General features: G+C 27.7%; 1 protein-coding gene across 1 annotated transcript; it reads left to right on the forward strand.

Annotated features, from left to right (window-relative positions):
* Positions 1-498: 498 nt before the first annotated feature.
* Positions 499-15,567, forward strand: LOC145838304 (transforming growth factor beta activator LRRC33-like). Its single transcript, XM_082945874.1, has 10 exons — positions 499-582; positions 1,004-1,153; positions 1,797-1,942; positions 3,204-3,406; positions 9,190-9,382; positions 10,406-11,122; positions 11,696-11,930; positions 12,746-12,979; positions 14,306-14,512; positions 14,827-15,567. The coding sequence occupies exons 1-10, from the start codon at positions 535-537 to the stop codon at positions 15,460-15,462; spliced, it is 2,769 nt and encodes a 922-aa protein (XP_082802000.1). The 5' UTR covers positions 499-534; the 3' UTR covers positions 15,463-15,567.
* Positions 15,568-16,186: the final 619 nt, after the last annotated feature.

Raw genomic sequence — 16,186 nt, forward strand, 5'->3', positions numbered from 1 at the left:
TATTTCAAAGTTTCATCTCAAAGTTTTATTTCAAAGTTTTATTTCAAAGTTTTAAGTTTAATGCATAGTAGTAGCATATGGCTTAAAAACCTTTTATTGTAAAATAGATTTTTTTTTTTCATATTTTATGTTAATTTACACGTTCATAAACTAAACACGTGTTGAAAGGTTAACTGTTTTTTTTTCAAGTAACTATTGAAGTATTTTAACCAAACTAGAAACTTAAAGCTGCTGTTTTAATAAAAGAAACATTTTTAAGTTATTTATTTTATTAAAGCAAAACATTCAATCACAAATTGTAAAAAAAAGTTATTGAAAAAAAATCTACAAGTTGCCAAAATATCAGTAAAATATTACAAATAAGTAATCTAATTACAACAATAAAAACTAGACAAATTTATCAAAGTTTTGTTTGTTTAATTTGAATATTAGAGAAGAATTTGTATTTTTTTTTTTTGGCTAGTTGACTACTTAAATAAAGTGTTGTTTATATTTTTCAGCATTTGCTTAAAGAGATAAAAACGACATATAATCATGAAAACAAACTCAAAAATTAGTTTCATTACTGAGAAACTTACCCTGGTAAATACGTAATAAAAAATTACTTTATTTTAACGGTTTCAAAATGGTTTCTTTCTTTTAAACTAATTAGAATTTTTTTTTTTTTTGAAGATTTTTTATAAATTTTAATAAGCTTATGTGATTTTACCTTAAAGTAATTTTACGTTTTTTTCTTAATTTCAGTTATACTATGATAGATACACTATTTAGGGTGAATGAGAATTAAGATTTTGATTTTATTTTTTTATGGCTATCGTTTAAGTGAATGCTTAATGTTTAAAACAATTTTTTGGAAGATCTAAGCTAGGTACTCAAAAAAAAATTATGTTGATCACTTTTCATATTTATATATATGAATATAACTTTTTCTTTTCTAATTTTACTCTAGCTTCCAGCTTATATTTATTAAACATTTTCGTTTAAACTATACTCATTTTTTCAGTTGTTGGTGTTTTCAGTGAGTGCTGTTGCAGCTGGTTTCGACTGCCTACCCGGATGCATTTGCGACATAAATGAGGACCATTTGCTGGCAAACTGCACGGATACGTCAGTTAGCCAGGTTCCCACGACAGACAATCAGTTCATTTACCAGGTAAAATGTTCAAAGTTTGTAAAAATGTACTGTTTGTATAAATTAGATATATAAAACTTCATGCTTATTACAGTATTATTGACAGATATAGATTAAACAAAAGCTTGTGCTTTATAATGCACATTGGTGAACTGCGCGGTATTTGACCTGCCAAACATAAATACTTTGTTTATTTTATAAAAGCGAGTTAAAATTAACTACTTTATGAATTGTTTTTAATTAAAACTTAGAAGTAAAATGATAATTTAATTGTGGGTAGGCAATGGTAATACTTTATATATTATTAAATTTAAAAACGAATTCTTTTTTAGCGTAAATTAATCAAAATAAGATGCAAAACATTTGTTGTTTAATCCTAAACGTTACTTATAAAAAGCTGTTGTACGGCACAAGTACTCATAAAATGTTGTTCAAATGTTACTTCTAGCAAACAAAATGTTTAACACGTACCAAGTTTGTTACTTTTTTAATTTATTAGTTTTGGAAGCTACAATATTTTAATCATAAGCATCTGACTACACTAATGGCCGAACATAAATTTATCAGTACCGATTACGGAAAGTGACTTAACTAACAAATTGAAAGCGTAAAAGGTATTATTACCATTTAAAGTCCAAAACTATATTCTAAAAAAAATTTCTAGGTTAACGAACTTATACTGAGTTACAATGGTATAATAAGGATTCGATCAGACAATTTCAAAAACTACAACAGTTTAGAAAAATTAGTATTGAACGGTAACAAGTTGCAATTTTTCGAAAAAGACTCATTTCTTCCATTTAAAAAAAGGTAAATTATATTAAAAAGTTGTACACAATTTATTAATAAAAATAAAAAAATCAATACTCTAAGCTAATGAATTTTAATATCCTCTGTTTTAAAACTTTTATTTGGTTATGTTTGAAAATAAGATTCTTTATTTAAAAATCTAACTTTACATTTACCTCATCTTTTTTATAACTTTTTAGTGTAAAAGCTTTTGAAACCAAGTTTTTTTTTTAATTTGCATGGTTATTTTGTATTTATAATTTTATTTTATTTTGGTTGTTTATATTCTTAAAGCTTAGCACCTTTTTTACTTAAAAACCTGTAAAAACTAACTTCTGTTCCAAGTTTATAAAAAACAATATATCAACTAAACATTTGCTATTTAAGATGATATATTTTCTAAAAATCTACATAAAGTTTGAAAATAGCTTTTTAACTAGTGTGTCTAATAATAGCTTTATTTTAATTTTTGATATCAATTTATGAAAAAAAAAGAATTTAAAAATTAATTATTACTTCTATTTTTGTATTTAGTTTATTTTTTTAAAAATAGGTAAACCTATGATAACTTTAAAATGTATAAATGTTTTACTTAATTTTTACACTTTATAAAAAGTTATTCATCCTACTTTTAAATCATGTCAAAAGTTTGAAAATATTTTTTGTCTGTTATTTATTTAGTTAAGTGCAAAATTCCAATTAAAAAACAAAATATTTAAATATCAGTGCAGGTTTAATATTAGAGTAATTAATTGATAAAGAAACTATAGAAAGACAAGCTGTAAAAAGTGAAAAAAATTATAAAACAAAACAAACAAAGCTTTTTTATTAAGATTTTTCTTACCTTAAACTTAAAACTTAAGCATAGCTTTTTAGTTTAAGCGTTTAAATACATTAAACATTTTCCCATTTATAACTATTATTTTAGAAAGTTTTTACAAGTTTTTTTATGAAAATTGAAATATATTTCTGTTATGTTCAAAACAGATGAATAAAACGTAAACACACAAAGATTAATGTTTGTTATTTCAACGCCAATTCAAAGCGAGCCTAATCTTACAAAGTTAATGAAGTAAAACAAAACATTTTCGTTCAAAACCAGCTCGTTAACAAAAACGCTTCACCGTGGTAACAAAAAGGTTTTTTAACTAAAACATTCTAAACACTCACGCTCAAACAATTTTCCACCCGAACAAGTTTAATACCGAAACTTAACAATCCGCAATAAATTACCGCCGAAACCGAGCGAATAATTGTAATAAATGTTTTTTTTTAATTTCAGCGGCAAACTGACGTATTTAGACGCATCGAGCAATTTTCTGACGAACACCAGGGGATTGAACGAGTTGGCTGACGTTTGCGGTTCGATCACCCACCTACTGCTGGCCTACAACCGGGTCAACCTGATACCTGATTTTTTCAGGAGGATGGCCAGGTTGCGGGTTTTGGACCTGAGCCACAACGATGTTGTGACGCTGCCACCAAGTACCTGTTTGTTTGATAAGTAATTTAAATATTTTAAATTAACTTTCATATTATTTGTTATATATATATATATATATATATATATACATTTATTTATACATTTATTATATTTTAAAGTTTTCTATGTTGTAGGAAACAAAGACTTTTAATAAGCAACCGAATGCCATTTATAAATCCAAATAGTTATTATAGTTGTTTTTAGCTATCCTTTTAAATGTAAACTAACAACGGATGGCTGTAAGTCTTATATTTTCAGCAGTCTGTTTCTTTCTTGTTTAATTAAACTGTTTTGAAGGTCGTTTGACTAATTTGTTTTGGACAAAATAAATTGTGGGCGTTAATCATAATTACGAGTTATTTTAGGTGCAATCAAAAAATATTATTGAAGTTCTTAATAAAAATTAGCTATTTTTTGTTAAATAAATCTTCAAACTGTATGCCTTACTTCAAGTAACACTAAAGCTATAAGTTACTTTAACAAAGATTTAAAGAAATCTACCATTAAACAGCTTGTTGATTTTCAACTATTAAAGTTTAAGTTTTTTCTGTACTAAGTAATTTAGTATAAAGTTAAGCAGTTTAATCAAAACACTTAACTTTTGTTTTTTCAAAACAAATAAAAGAAACAATGGTGAAAGTTATAATGTTAATTAGCTTTCCACTACAATTTGTTGTATAAAACACTTTTCAATAACTTCGTACTTACTTTTAAGTATATTAAATGAAAAATAAACACAAATAAGTAATATTTACTAGTTATTGTTTTTGATAAGAATAAAATGTACTTGAAATGGAGATATATTCAAAAACTCTTAACTATATATTTTTTGATTTCAACCAATTTAAATTTTCTCTACTCTACGGGTGGGCAACTTTTTAGTCGGTCGGGCTATATTTAAAAAAAAAGTTTCTTTGTGGTTTGAACCTGTAAAAATAATTTATAGGCTGCGTATGTTTAAAAAATTTTCTATAAAACGCAAATTTTTTTTTTCTTAAATTGGAATAAGTTAATTATGTAACAACTAAAAAACACTCTAAAATACAAAAAAAAAGCTAAACGCATATTCTATAACATTTTTTTATTCAAAACACCAACACTAACTTGTTTCAACACGACCTTTTCAAGCTAGAAGTATGCTAGGGCAACTATAACAAATTTCAACATTTTAAGTTTTTAGTCACGATATGTAACATATCTGTTATTTTCTTTTAGTATGCTTTTATAAAACTTTTACATTAGTTATGTCATAGCTAGATTTAAAGATCAAAGTTTGTATTGTGTAAAACATGAAACTTAGTTCGAAAAATAAGCATAAAAGGTTTGAAATCTGTAATTAAATTATAAAATTTGCTTCTCTTTAACGCATTACTTAAAACAACTAAAAAACATAAAATAAACGACATGTAAATTTTTCCGTTCAAAACTACTAATTGAATCAAATGTTAAAACCGATTTTAAGGTTTTTTTTATTACTTTTATACCACTTTTAGTTGCCTACTTAAGCATCCTAAATTTAAATTGAAGAGATTTTGTTTATGTACGTAGAGAGGTAATAATCATAATCTTAATTGTATAGCTAAACTGTAAACAACTTTTGCTAGGAGTACGAAATTAGATTTTTAAATATGACGTACTTAATTTTTTGCAACTTTCATTAACAACTTAGACAAATACGTATACAAACTTAACTATTTAAAAAATAAAAGGTTTATACGATCGTATTTTATATATATAAATTAAATAAATATTTAGCTCCAAATCAAGTTCTCGAGCGCTATCGACCAAAACTTTAAAAAAGCTATAAATATGTATGGGGTCTAAAAGACGCAAATAAAGACTATAATTTAAAGTGTGAAAAACTCTGCAGAACTAAAAGAAAACAAAAAAACATGCCATTTATGTTGCTTAGAAAAGTACGAAATCAAAAAATCGAAAAATATTTATCATTAAATAAAAGAAAAGAAAGGCAGCAACCCTGTCTCCACAATCAAAACATGTATTTTAAAAGAATAAAAACCACTAATCAATAAAAACAAATAGCAATAAAATAAAACTAAAAACAAGAAAAAACAACGCAAAAAATAAGTTAACTTGTACATAAGTTATTTTCAAAATAAGATAATTAAAATTATTAAATTAATTTGAAACGTCATAATGTGTTTTTTGGGTCATTTTAAAAAATTTTGCTGTGTACTTTATTTTGTTCTGAAGATACGGTGTTTAAACGTTGAAACTAAAGAAACGATACGAAAATTAGTTGTTTATTTGTATTATAAAAATATATATATATATCTAAATAGAGCTTATAAAAAGAATTAAAGTTTAAGTTCGTGATACAACCCTTTTGAATCCATTATCGTTTTACTTTTACACTGATAAGTAAATAAACTGTGCACTTTCAACAATTTTTTATTTAAATCCATACTTAAAAGTTTACAAGATACGATTTCTTTATCAAAATAATTTTATTAGTATTCAAATCTCCAAATTTCTTATTGAAAATCAAAGTTCTAAATGTTCCTAAAAGTATTTAAAATAGATTGAGATGTTTTTAATCAAGTTGCTTTATGTCATTAACTAAGAATCTTTTATTATTTACGGATCTGAATGCTGAAGTTACTTTGTTGTGTTTCATCATTAAGCTTTTTTTTATCACGATTAACATATTTGCTTGGTAGCATAAAAGAATAAATACTGCTCAATAATTAAGTAAGAAATATATATTTTTAATTCTAATTTTTATAGTTAGTTTAGATTCAAAAAATTAAAAGTATTTTTTAGTGTAAATATTAAAAAAAAGGTTTCGGAAACATATCTATTAAAAGCAATGAAAAATAAACCATAATTCCATAAGATTGTACTATAGATATGTTTTATACTTACTTTCTGTTAAAAGATATTTGTATATTTTTGCTGTTAAATCTTATTAACGTTTTCGATTATGATTCTTTCTTAACTGAAAAAAAACTTTTAACCAAAGAAGTTAATAGTACAAGGTTGTTGATAAACTGTAAAAAAAAAATTCTGTTGTATTCAAAACCACTGGATTATTAATAGCTTCAATAAAATTAGTTTTATACAAATAATGTTATATTCAGAATTTTACTTATAAGCTATTTCCAGCAACAAAAACACTTTTCACAGTTTTTCTTATTACAATTTCTTACTAGGTTATAAAAAACTTGACTATTTTTTATAAAAAACACATAGAAAACAGTGTTATTGGTATAATATTTCATAAAAGTTAAAGTTTTATAAAAAGAGTTATTTTTAAATGTTTTATTTTTAGCTCCAATAAATAAAGAGTCACATTTAACTCTTTATACCTACTTAGATTACATTTAAAAAATTAGAAAGTTAAAATAATATCTAAGTACCAAGAAACAAAAATTTCAATTATGTCTTAGTAAAGCAAAAGTTATTTATAAAAAGTCAAAATGCGTGTGAACATATACTTTTTGTTTCTATTCAGCCATAATTTAGTTCTGTAATGGATAACAAAACCCGCAGAGTCGTCAACAAAGTCGGTAATTTCGACCAGTACATGAAAGCGGTATATGAAGACGAATACAACTTGCTCGTTTTGCACAAATACAACAGCAACTTTGGCTCCTCCTTTCCCGCCATTTTGTTGTTGGCGCGGCACTTTCCAGAAGTTTCGTTTTGCCTCGCGGACGCCAACAGCCCAGGGATGAAATTTTCGGGGTTCTCAGTCCAGCATGACGATTACAAAAAGCCACAGTTTGAGCTTTTTTTTCAGCACCAGTGCATAAGAACTGTTAACAAACCATCTGATAGAAAACTGCAGGACTTTGTAGATCTTCTCTCTACTGTTATAAGTCATGAAAGTCTCAGGTTCAAAAAGGAACCTTTGCATTATGTTCTAGGTGCAATAGACGTGAGCAATTACGCTGCTGACAAGAAAGAAGAAGAAAGAGAAAAGAAAGAGAAAGTTAAAAACTTTTATACTGGCGATGAATTTGAATTCGTAAAAAGCGACGAATTTCAAACTGACCAAGCCTTCATGATTTTCACATACGACTCGAGTTTTCTGCTCGACAGCAGCTACCCCAAAGTGGTGAGAAACTTAGCTAAGGCATACCCCGAATGTGTGTTCGTTTCCAATGATAAAGAAGATTATTTCAAAGACAAGGCAAACCACAACAGGCTTCATATTAGAGTTATCGAAAAACATCAAGAATTGCATCATGAAAATTTTGTGAGCTTACACGGAATAGCCAGTTTGTTAAAATACGAACATTCTGGTATATTTGACAGTTGCAATTTCGTTTTTGCCTCTTGCGCCAAAGAGGCATTGCATCTGATTAAAGAGAAGCCCGCAGTCATGGCGTTTGTTTATGACAAGGATGATGAAAAAAGTATTTATTCCGAAAACGCATTTTTCAACATTGTCCACGACTTTTCCTTCTACTACCTTCACATCACAGTGCTGCTCCTTGAGAAGGCTGTTACAGACGTTGTTGAGTTTCCACTAAAATATCAGTACGCAGGTCGCTTGAAGGTGTTAGGCTTTCAGCAAGGCCAGCTTCGGCACACTTCGTACATCAAAAGTTTGGACCAAATAGTGAGGAGCATCTTTGATTTTGGAAGAGAAGGAATTTCAAATCCAAGGCAGCTGAAAACACCTTCTAATTTGCTGATGTTTCATTTTTAGGGATGCTTTAGGTAGCTCTATGCGATTAAGTTTATTCAATTTGTTATGAATACCATATGTTTTTGTGAAGTTTTATATTTTTGTTCGTTCGTGTATGAAATAAATTTTCGTTGAATAAAAGATCATTTTTGTCAAATATTTAGTGCTTCCTTTAGTTATCTGATCAGTGTTGGTAGTTTAAAAAAGTAATATTTAGGAGAAGTAGTTCAATTAATACCTATTGTATTTCATGAAAAACGGTTATAATAGTTAAGATAAGTTAAAAGGTATAAGAAATATGGTATACTTTAACACATCTTTAACTTTGATTTTTTTCGGTTTATTGTCTTTATTTATTTTGAATGTTACTAAATTTATACAACAACTATTTTGCATACCCCTATTAACGTTCTTAGTACAATAAAAAACATTTTATGTAGCAGTTTTTTATCGATTAGTTAATTCTTAATTATTTTATACTTATAGTCTTTAGTTTAACTGTTTATGGAAGAAGGTTATGATATCTAGTTTAAAATTATGCAATGTTCATTGACTTAGCTAGTGCGTGCTACATACTTTTTAAAAGTTTTTGTCATAGCTATGCGATTAAGTTTATTTAGTTTGTTAAAAATACCATATGTTTTTGTGAAGTTTTATATTTTTGTTCGTTCGTGTATGGAATAAATTTTCGTTGAATAAAAGATTATTTATTTCAAACACATTGTCAGTTATCAGATCAGTTTTGGTAGTCTTTAAAGTATTATTTAGGAGAAGTAGTACTATTAATGCCTATTGTATACCATGAAAGAATGTTAAAACAGCTGAGAAAAAGCTAAAAAGATATAAGAAATACGATATACTTCTACACATCTTTAACTTATATTTGTTTCGGTTTATGGTCTATTTATTTTGAATGTTACTCGATTTTTGCAATAAAAAACAATTTATTTTTCAGTTTTTATCCATTAGTTAATTCTTAGATATTTTATACATATGTTTATACTGATAGACTTTAGTTAAACTGTTTATGGAAGAAGCAATGGTTATGATATCTAGTTAAAATTGTGCAATGCTAATACGTGCTACATACTACTTAAAAGCTTTTGTCATAAATTTAACATAATTCAGGATCACTACCACCATCCTTACTGTTGGCAAATTTTTCATTCAACTCGATCAAATATTTTGAAAATTCAACATTTTCCAACAACTCGAACCTGCAACACCTCATACTCAGCGACAATCAAGCTTCCAGTGACGTCATATTCCACGTCTCGTCGTTTCTTCCGTTGAAAAATCTCGTTACGCTTGACTTGTCGAGGTAGTTTACTCAAAATTTAACAGGTTAAAATTAAGTTATAATAATAAGATTACAATCGACATGACATATGCCTAGAACGTTTAAAAAATCCTTCATGTCTAAAAAGGCTTAAGGTATCAAGTCTATTTTGTGAAATTAACATTTTTAAAAACACTTATAGCTCTTTATAAATTGATATCGAACTAAATAACTGTGTATATCTTTTTGATGAGTATTTAACAAAAAAGCATGCTTTATTTTTTAATAAGTGAATAAAATACTAATAATTCTCTTCTGTGCTACTAATCGCATGAACTTACTCAGACTGTTACTAAGTAAAATTACTAATTTTGCTAAGTTTAAAATTGTTTTTAAGCATCAACACATACCTTAAACATTTATCAAGTTTAAATTTCATGCTTGTTAAATAAGCCCTCTACTTCATACCATAGTTTAATTATCTTTATTGATCATTTTAAGAATACAAAACAACATTTCAATGTGTCGTTGTACTTAAAACAGTTTTTGTTATGTTACAATTAATACTTTTGTTTTGAGATAATCGTCTATTTTAAGTTAAATAGTATGAATGTATTAAAGTTTTGCGATTTTTTCGGTCGTTCTAACGTACTTATTCTTCAAAAACTATAAAAAATGAAACTTTTATTCAAGATATTTTAAAACTATGCACAAATGTTTTAACAGTTGCAAGAATTAAAAAGGTTGAATAGATTATTGAAACATCTTCTGATTTCCTTTAATTTGTTTTTATCGTCAATGTTTTTTTGAGCTACCGTTCGTTTTTCTCAATTATAACATAAAAGATCAAAATACTGCTCTAAGGCTATGTTGTAGTTTTATAGGGCTAAATATTTTTATAGTTATGTTAAACACATTGTATTTAGTAACTTAAGGTTATTAACAAACATATGAGAATAAAACAAATCTCGAGTTTAAAGTATTTCAAAAAACAAAAAAATATTATTCAAATTCTTGTTTTCGTTTATCACAAATATGTAACTTCAACAAATTATTATTTTTCAGATGCTTTTGTCGTAGAATATCAACAAGCAGCTTTCATACGATGTCCAAGCTGAAAACACTGAAGCTTCAAAGAAGCTACCTAAGAAAGCTACCAAACTTCAAAACCATCAACTTGACTAAAACCCCCTATACTGAAAAATCTTCTAAGTGGTTCAACCCAGAACTGGAGGTATTGGACGTTTCGCACAACCTCCACCTGGAAGTATTATCCAGCGGAGGATCGGACACTTTGTTTCCCCCTAACCTGAAAAAACTAGATTTCACCGGCGACTCAGTGCCGATGGTGAACGGGTTTATGTTTTCCAACTTGCGAAGTTTGCAGTCGCTGAAGCTGGACTTTACGAGGGTCAACCACATCAGCAGAGATTCGTTTGCACGGAACAGTGACCTTGAAGAAGTCTCCATAACGCTGAACACTCTGAAGGAGATTCCGCAGCTACCAGCCAGTGTTAAAAGGCTCAATTTGATGGGCAACCGAATTGAAAATGTGACGAGTTTAACCGGAAACGGCTTGAAAGTTAGTTCAGAGGAAGGAAATGTTACTGTGGGTCTGAATAAAAGTATTAGAAATTTGTCGAACTTGGAAGTGATAAACTTGAGCAAAGGCAGAATATCGTTCATTGAGAGCGGAGTTTTCAAGAACATGAACAAGCTTACAAGTTTGAACATGTCAGATAACCACTTACGAGTCATTTCTGACGATGTGCTAGAAATAAGGTCAGTTGAAATACTTTTTTGGAATTAAACGTTAATTTGTAAATCACTCTAAATGTTTGACCTTAAAATTTCAAGTTTAGTATGTTGTTTTAAATTTCTATTGGAATGATTTACTTAAATTTGAAGTGAAACATAATTTAAAACATCACTATTTCCGACTATTTACTATGTTACATTGACGTAAGTTTGTTTAAAGTACAAGATACATCTGCTCGTATTAAAATTTTGTTTTGATTATTTTGTTTCTATATTTTACATAAACAAAGGTTTAAATTTCTGTATTTTTATTTTGATTTAGATACTAATTTAAACTTTAAAACTTATTAAAGTTCAATACATGTTTTAAAACCTAAATTTACAACGCAAAATTTATACAGAGTTGTTATAAAAAGTAACCTTTATTGAAGTGTTAAAGTTAAAACAATTATAACTACTCTTTATATAGTTTGTTTAAACCTTAAAAAAACGTAAATATTAATTATCATGCTTTATAAAGGATTTCGTGGTTAATACCTGTTAAATTTATTAAATGAAATAAAAATGTTTTCTATCATATTTCTTAAAAAAAAACAGTTCAAATTCAACACTAACAACTTTGGACTTATCATCAAATGAAATAGAAAAAGTTGGAAACTCCCCTTTTCGTTACCACAACAACCTAGTTGAGCTCTACTTGCAAAATAACTACATTGCATCGGTGAACGAAAACATTTTCACTAATCTTCTGAATGTCGAACACGTTGACTTGTCAATGAACAACATTGTTGACATTTCTCCAGGTGCCTTACTGCCTTTGAAGAACATTAAAGTCAGTTTTAACTTCAAAATAAAATATTTTACTTAAAAAATTACAAAATTTTTATATTACGTTCGATACTTAAACTTATTTATATTTAATTATTACAGCTGAATTTTCAAGACAAAGACAATTTTCTGGCCCGCACCGTGTTTTTTTAGTTTAAAAGCAATTTATACAAAACAAGCAAACTTAATTTTTGTTTTTTATAATGTTTACAAATATGCTCCTTACTAAATAGGGAGTAAACGGCAGTGGTAATTTAATAATGTTTTCATCACAGTTTTGATATTAAAGATTTTACTGAGTTATGCTGCCCGCAAGAAAATTTTACTAACAAATTAGCCAAAAACTATTTGTAATAAATACATGGTTTTCAAGGCTGCTGAGCCCGTTGAATTAGCGATACATTACTTGAATAAGCTTTTTAGAACTTCTCAAATCCAAAATCAAGTAATATTATTGCATAAAAGTAAACATAACTAAGTTGTATCATTACGTATAACATTGTTGGATTGCAATGCTGCTCATTATTTTAATAACTTTTAGTTTTAAATCTGATAAAGTTTACTTACACTCGGTTTCCTTCTATGGAGCCTAATAAAAATTTAAGGTTTTGTTTTCGAACTAATTTTCTTTAATCTCAAACATTACTAAAACAAGTGTTAAAAATTTACAAGCTTTTTTTTATTGGCTTAATAAACTTTTATATGTTTGTTACTAATCGTGCAATAATTAATTTTGAAGTTTATAAGTTCGAAACAGCTAAAATAATAAAAAATAACTTCGTTTTCAATAGATAATATCAAACATATCGTTTTATTCAGGTACTCCTGCTAAACAACAACCACCTCGAAATAATATGGAAGGATCAGTTCTCAAACCTGAAGAACCTACACACATTGACTTTGCACAACAACAGAATAATAAGAGTGGATCACCCTCAGAGCATACCAGCACAAGTAACTCACCTGTCTTTTGAATGGAACCAGTTGAGCACATTTCCTATTTTGCAGTCTGATAGACTCGAACACCTTGTTCTGTCATACAACAACCTGACTGTTAGTTTGTTTTTAATAAACTAAGTGACGTAAAAATATTTTTATTGAACATTTAAAATTAATTACTAAAACGCAACGTTATTAAGTTTAAATAGTTTTTAGTTTGTTAAATACTTTTATTAAGTGTGTTAGATTCCTATGTAATATTTTACTTATTTTTTAAAGTTTTTCTTTTTATTACTTTGTCTAAAACTTAAAATATAATTGTTTTAGTTTAGTGCAAGTCTATGATGAGGTTTAAACGAAATTTAATTTATAGTTATCATTATAGGTGTTTTTATTGACCAATATGGCTGGTTATCATCATTTAGGATATAAAAGTTAACTTTATTGCTAAACTTACTTAAAAAACAACAAAAAATCTATATAAAACTTTTTGTTTTGGATAATAACTTATTTTTAGCGCAAAAAAAGCTAAAATATAATTTTAAAACTGGTTGGTTTATAAACTTTTGAGTCTTTTTGTTATTTTAAAATGACAAGTATCAAAATTTTTAAACAAAAAGCTATTTTAAATTTAACTTTAAAATAAATTTAGAACTATCAAAACACTAAAAGATCAATTAGAAAATAGGTTTTGAAGCACTAGTTTTAAAAAAACCAATTAAAAAGGAAATATGTAAGAAACTTTGTTTGTTATACATTAAATTTAAAAATTTAACTTTTTTTATCTTGGAACTTTGTTTTTCACATAGTGTAAATAACAATTAAAGAAAAATATAACAAAACTTCTTTGAAATTAAATTTGAAGAAAAAGTTGACAAAATCAAGAATTTCAAAATTTGTAACTGTCAAACACAAACATTCTTAAAAACCAAAACTATAAGTAGTCTTTAAAACTTGTATCCTTTTTAGTCGAATGCTAAATGTTAAACTAGAACTTTTTATAAATTTAGCCCGAAAAGTCTATAACTTTTATAAGCAACAGAAAAAGTAAAAAGTTTTTTTTTGATGTGTAACTATGTGTACAGTATTAATACTTTACTTTGAGCAAATCTTTGTGCATAAAATTATAAGCTTGAAACACATGTAAAGTAAATTCTGTTTGACACAATGTATACAAACCAGTAATTAAAAAAAAATATTTGAAACTATCTCTATACATAATACTGTTCACAGGTATACACTTTAACAACACTGGCCTATTGACAAATTAGTTATATGTATACTGTTTAAATATTTTGAAAAATCAATTTTTAAACTAATGACAAAATTGTTATGCTTATGTCGTCTACGCAAAATTCTAAACAAAATTACAAGTATTTTCCTAAAATAAAAAGATAATAAAAATAACTACGTTGAAGACTAAACATTATAAAATTTCAGGTGATACCGGAAACAGCTTTTAAAAAAACACAAAATTTAAAGCACATCGACTTGTATAAAAACCCGAACCTAATAATAGACGACTACAGTCAATTCAAATATGTAAAAAATTTAGAACATTTAGACATTGCAATGAGTGGTCTAGTAACGAAGTTTATTGATGTTTCGATGCCGAAGTTGAAAGAATTAGTAATGTATGAAAGTCAAGTAAGAATTGTTTAGTCTTTTTTTGATATAAGACAACAAAAAAAAAGAATTTAAATTCAAAGTAACGTAACACTTTATCAAGATTCTAGAAAGGTTTCTTGTTTACAAAGAAATACATGATTTTTTAATAACCTTGACTTCTAAAACTTGGTTTGTTACCAAGTTTATATAAAAATAAAATAGCATTTCTACTTTTCAAACTGTTTATACTTAATAATTATACTATTAAGTGCACTAAATCATTTATTATAGCAATGTTTTAACTTAAATATTTTAACATTTACAGTTTTTAACATTTAAAGTTTTTCACACAGATCACCACTAAACTCTTATCAAACTCGGACATCCGACACTTCCTCCCCAACCTCCAGGACCTCAATCTGGCCTATAACAACATTTCGGTGATTCCCCAACAATTTCTCACCCGTCTTCCCCCCACGCTGAAATCAATCGACCTGAAAGGCAACGAGTTCGATTGCGACTGCCAACTTTTACCCTTCGTTGATTGGATACTCGACAGTGACGTCATAAACGTGGTGGGGTGGCGCTACTACATGTGCCAGGGGCCGCCCGTCAACTTCACCGACTCGGTCGTGGACGTCGTTTCTCAATTAAAGTGTGACGTCACAACGACGATACCGGTGTCGACGCCGGCCAATAGGAAGCAGGGAAAGTCGTCGCTGATCGTCGTATTCGCGGTTTTGATCTTCGTGGTGCTCGTTTCAGTCGTCGTCTTCCGCAGGTCGAGGCGGATGCGGAGGATGACCACGACCAGCATGGGCCCCATGATCGCTTCGAACGCGTCCGGTACGAGCAACAGGAGAAACTGCTGTTTAGCTTTCAATTGGACGAGGACGAGAGAGGAGCAAGGGAGTTACGAGGAGGCGCAGTGCGAGGAACAGCTGATGGACCGGAACGAAGAAGAAGAACCTTCCAGTGTGATGTCATAATTCTTCCGTGGCAACGAATTGATAAATTGAATTGGTAACAATTGAGTAAAGTGGTTTAAAAAATAACCTTAAAGGTTTAGTGTTGTGTTAAAGACTAGTTTTAAAGTCATTTCAATTTTAAAGCTTAATTAATTTTTTTTTTTTTTTTCCTTTAACTAAATGATTAAAGTTATACTTTAATTGACTTTTTCTAATTTTGCACGCATACACATAGACACAACTGTAAGATAAGTTTTAAATAATTAAATTAAAAGATGAATTATAAACATTTTTTACTTTTAAAAGTTTGTATTTTAGATAGTTGTTGTTACGATGTATTTTTCAAAATGATATGTTTTTATTTTCGTTTAATTCTAACCAACTGCTTTAAGCATACTTTTTAGAAAATTAACTGCAATTCAATCTGATACAACTGAGTATTGCTGCTGTATTGCAGTTATTTTTTAATTTGCTTTACTTACTGACCTCTTTTTAAAGTTGGTGTAAAGTATATTTAATCGTAATGTAAGCTTTAGGCAGCTTAATGATTATTTATTAACGAGATTTAAATTTTTCTTAAATTAATTTTTTGATTTATAAATTACTTGTTTTTAAAAACAAAAATAAGACAAGTTTAATATCGTGTATTATTATAGCATTTAAAAACATACAATATAATTGTTTTTATATTTAAATCGTGTTTTTAAAAATTTTTAGAAGCTTAAAAATTTCATTTATTTTATAT

Source organism: Thalia democratica, chromosome 6 (assembly GCF_965202585.1).
Source record: "Thalia democratica chromosome 6, ktThaDemo2.hap1.1, whole genome shotgun sequence".
Classification (NCBI taxonomy): Eukaryota; Metazoa; Chordata; class Thaliacea; order Salpida; family Salpidae; genus Thalia; species Thalia democratica.

What these genes read in the sequence shown, in the direction of transcription:
- LOC145838304 (XM_082945874.1), top strand. Translation starts at nt 535, where the DNA reads ATGAAAACAAACTCAAAAATTAGTTTCATTACTGAGAAACTTACCCTG. An exon ending in TGTTGTGACGCTGCCACCAA is followed by an intron (nt 3,407 to 9,189) that starts GTACCTGTTTGT and finishes AACATAATTCAG; the next exon opens with GATCACTACCACCATCCTTA. An exon ending in TAGTAATGTATGAAAGTCAA is followed by an intron (nt 14,513 to 14,826) that starts GTAAGAATTGTT and finishes TTTTTCACACAG; the next exon opens with ATCACCACTAAACTCTTATC.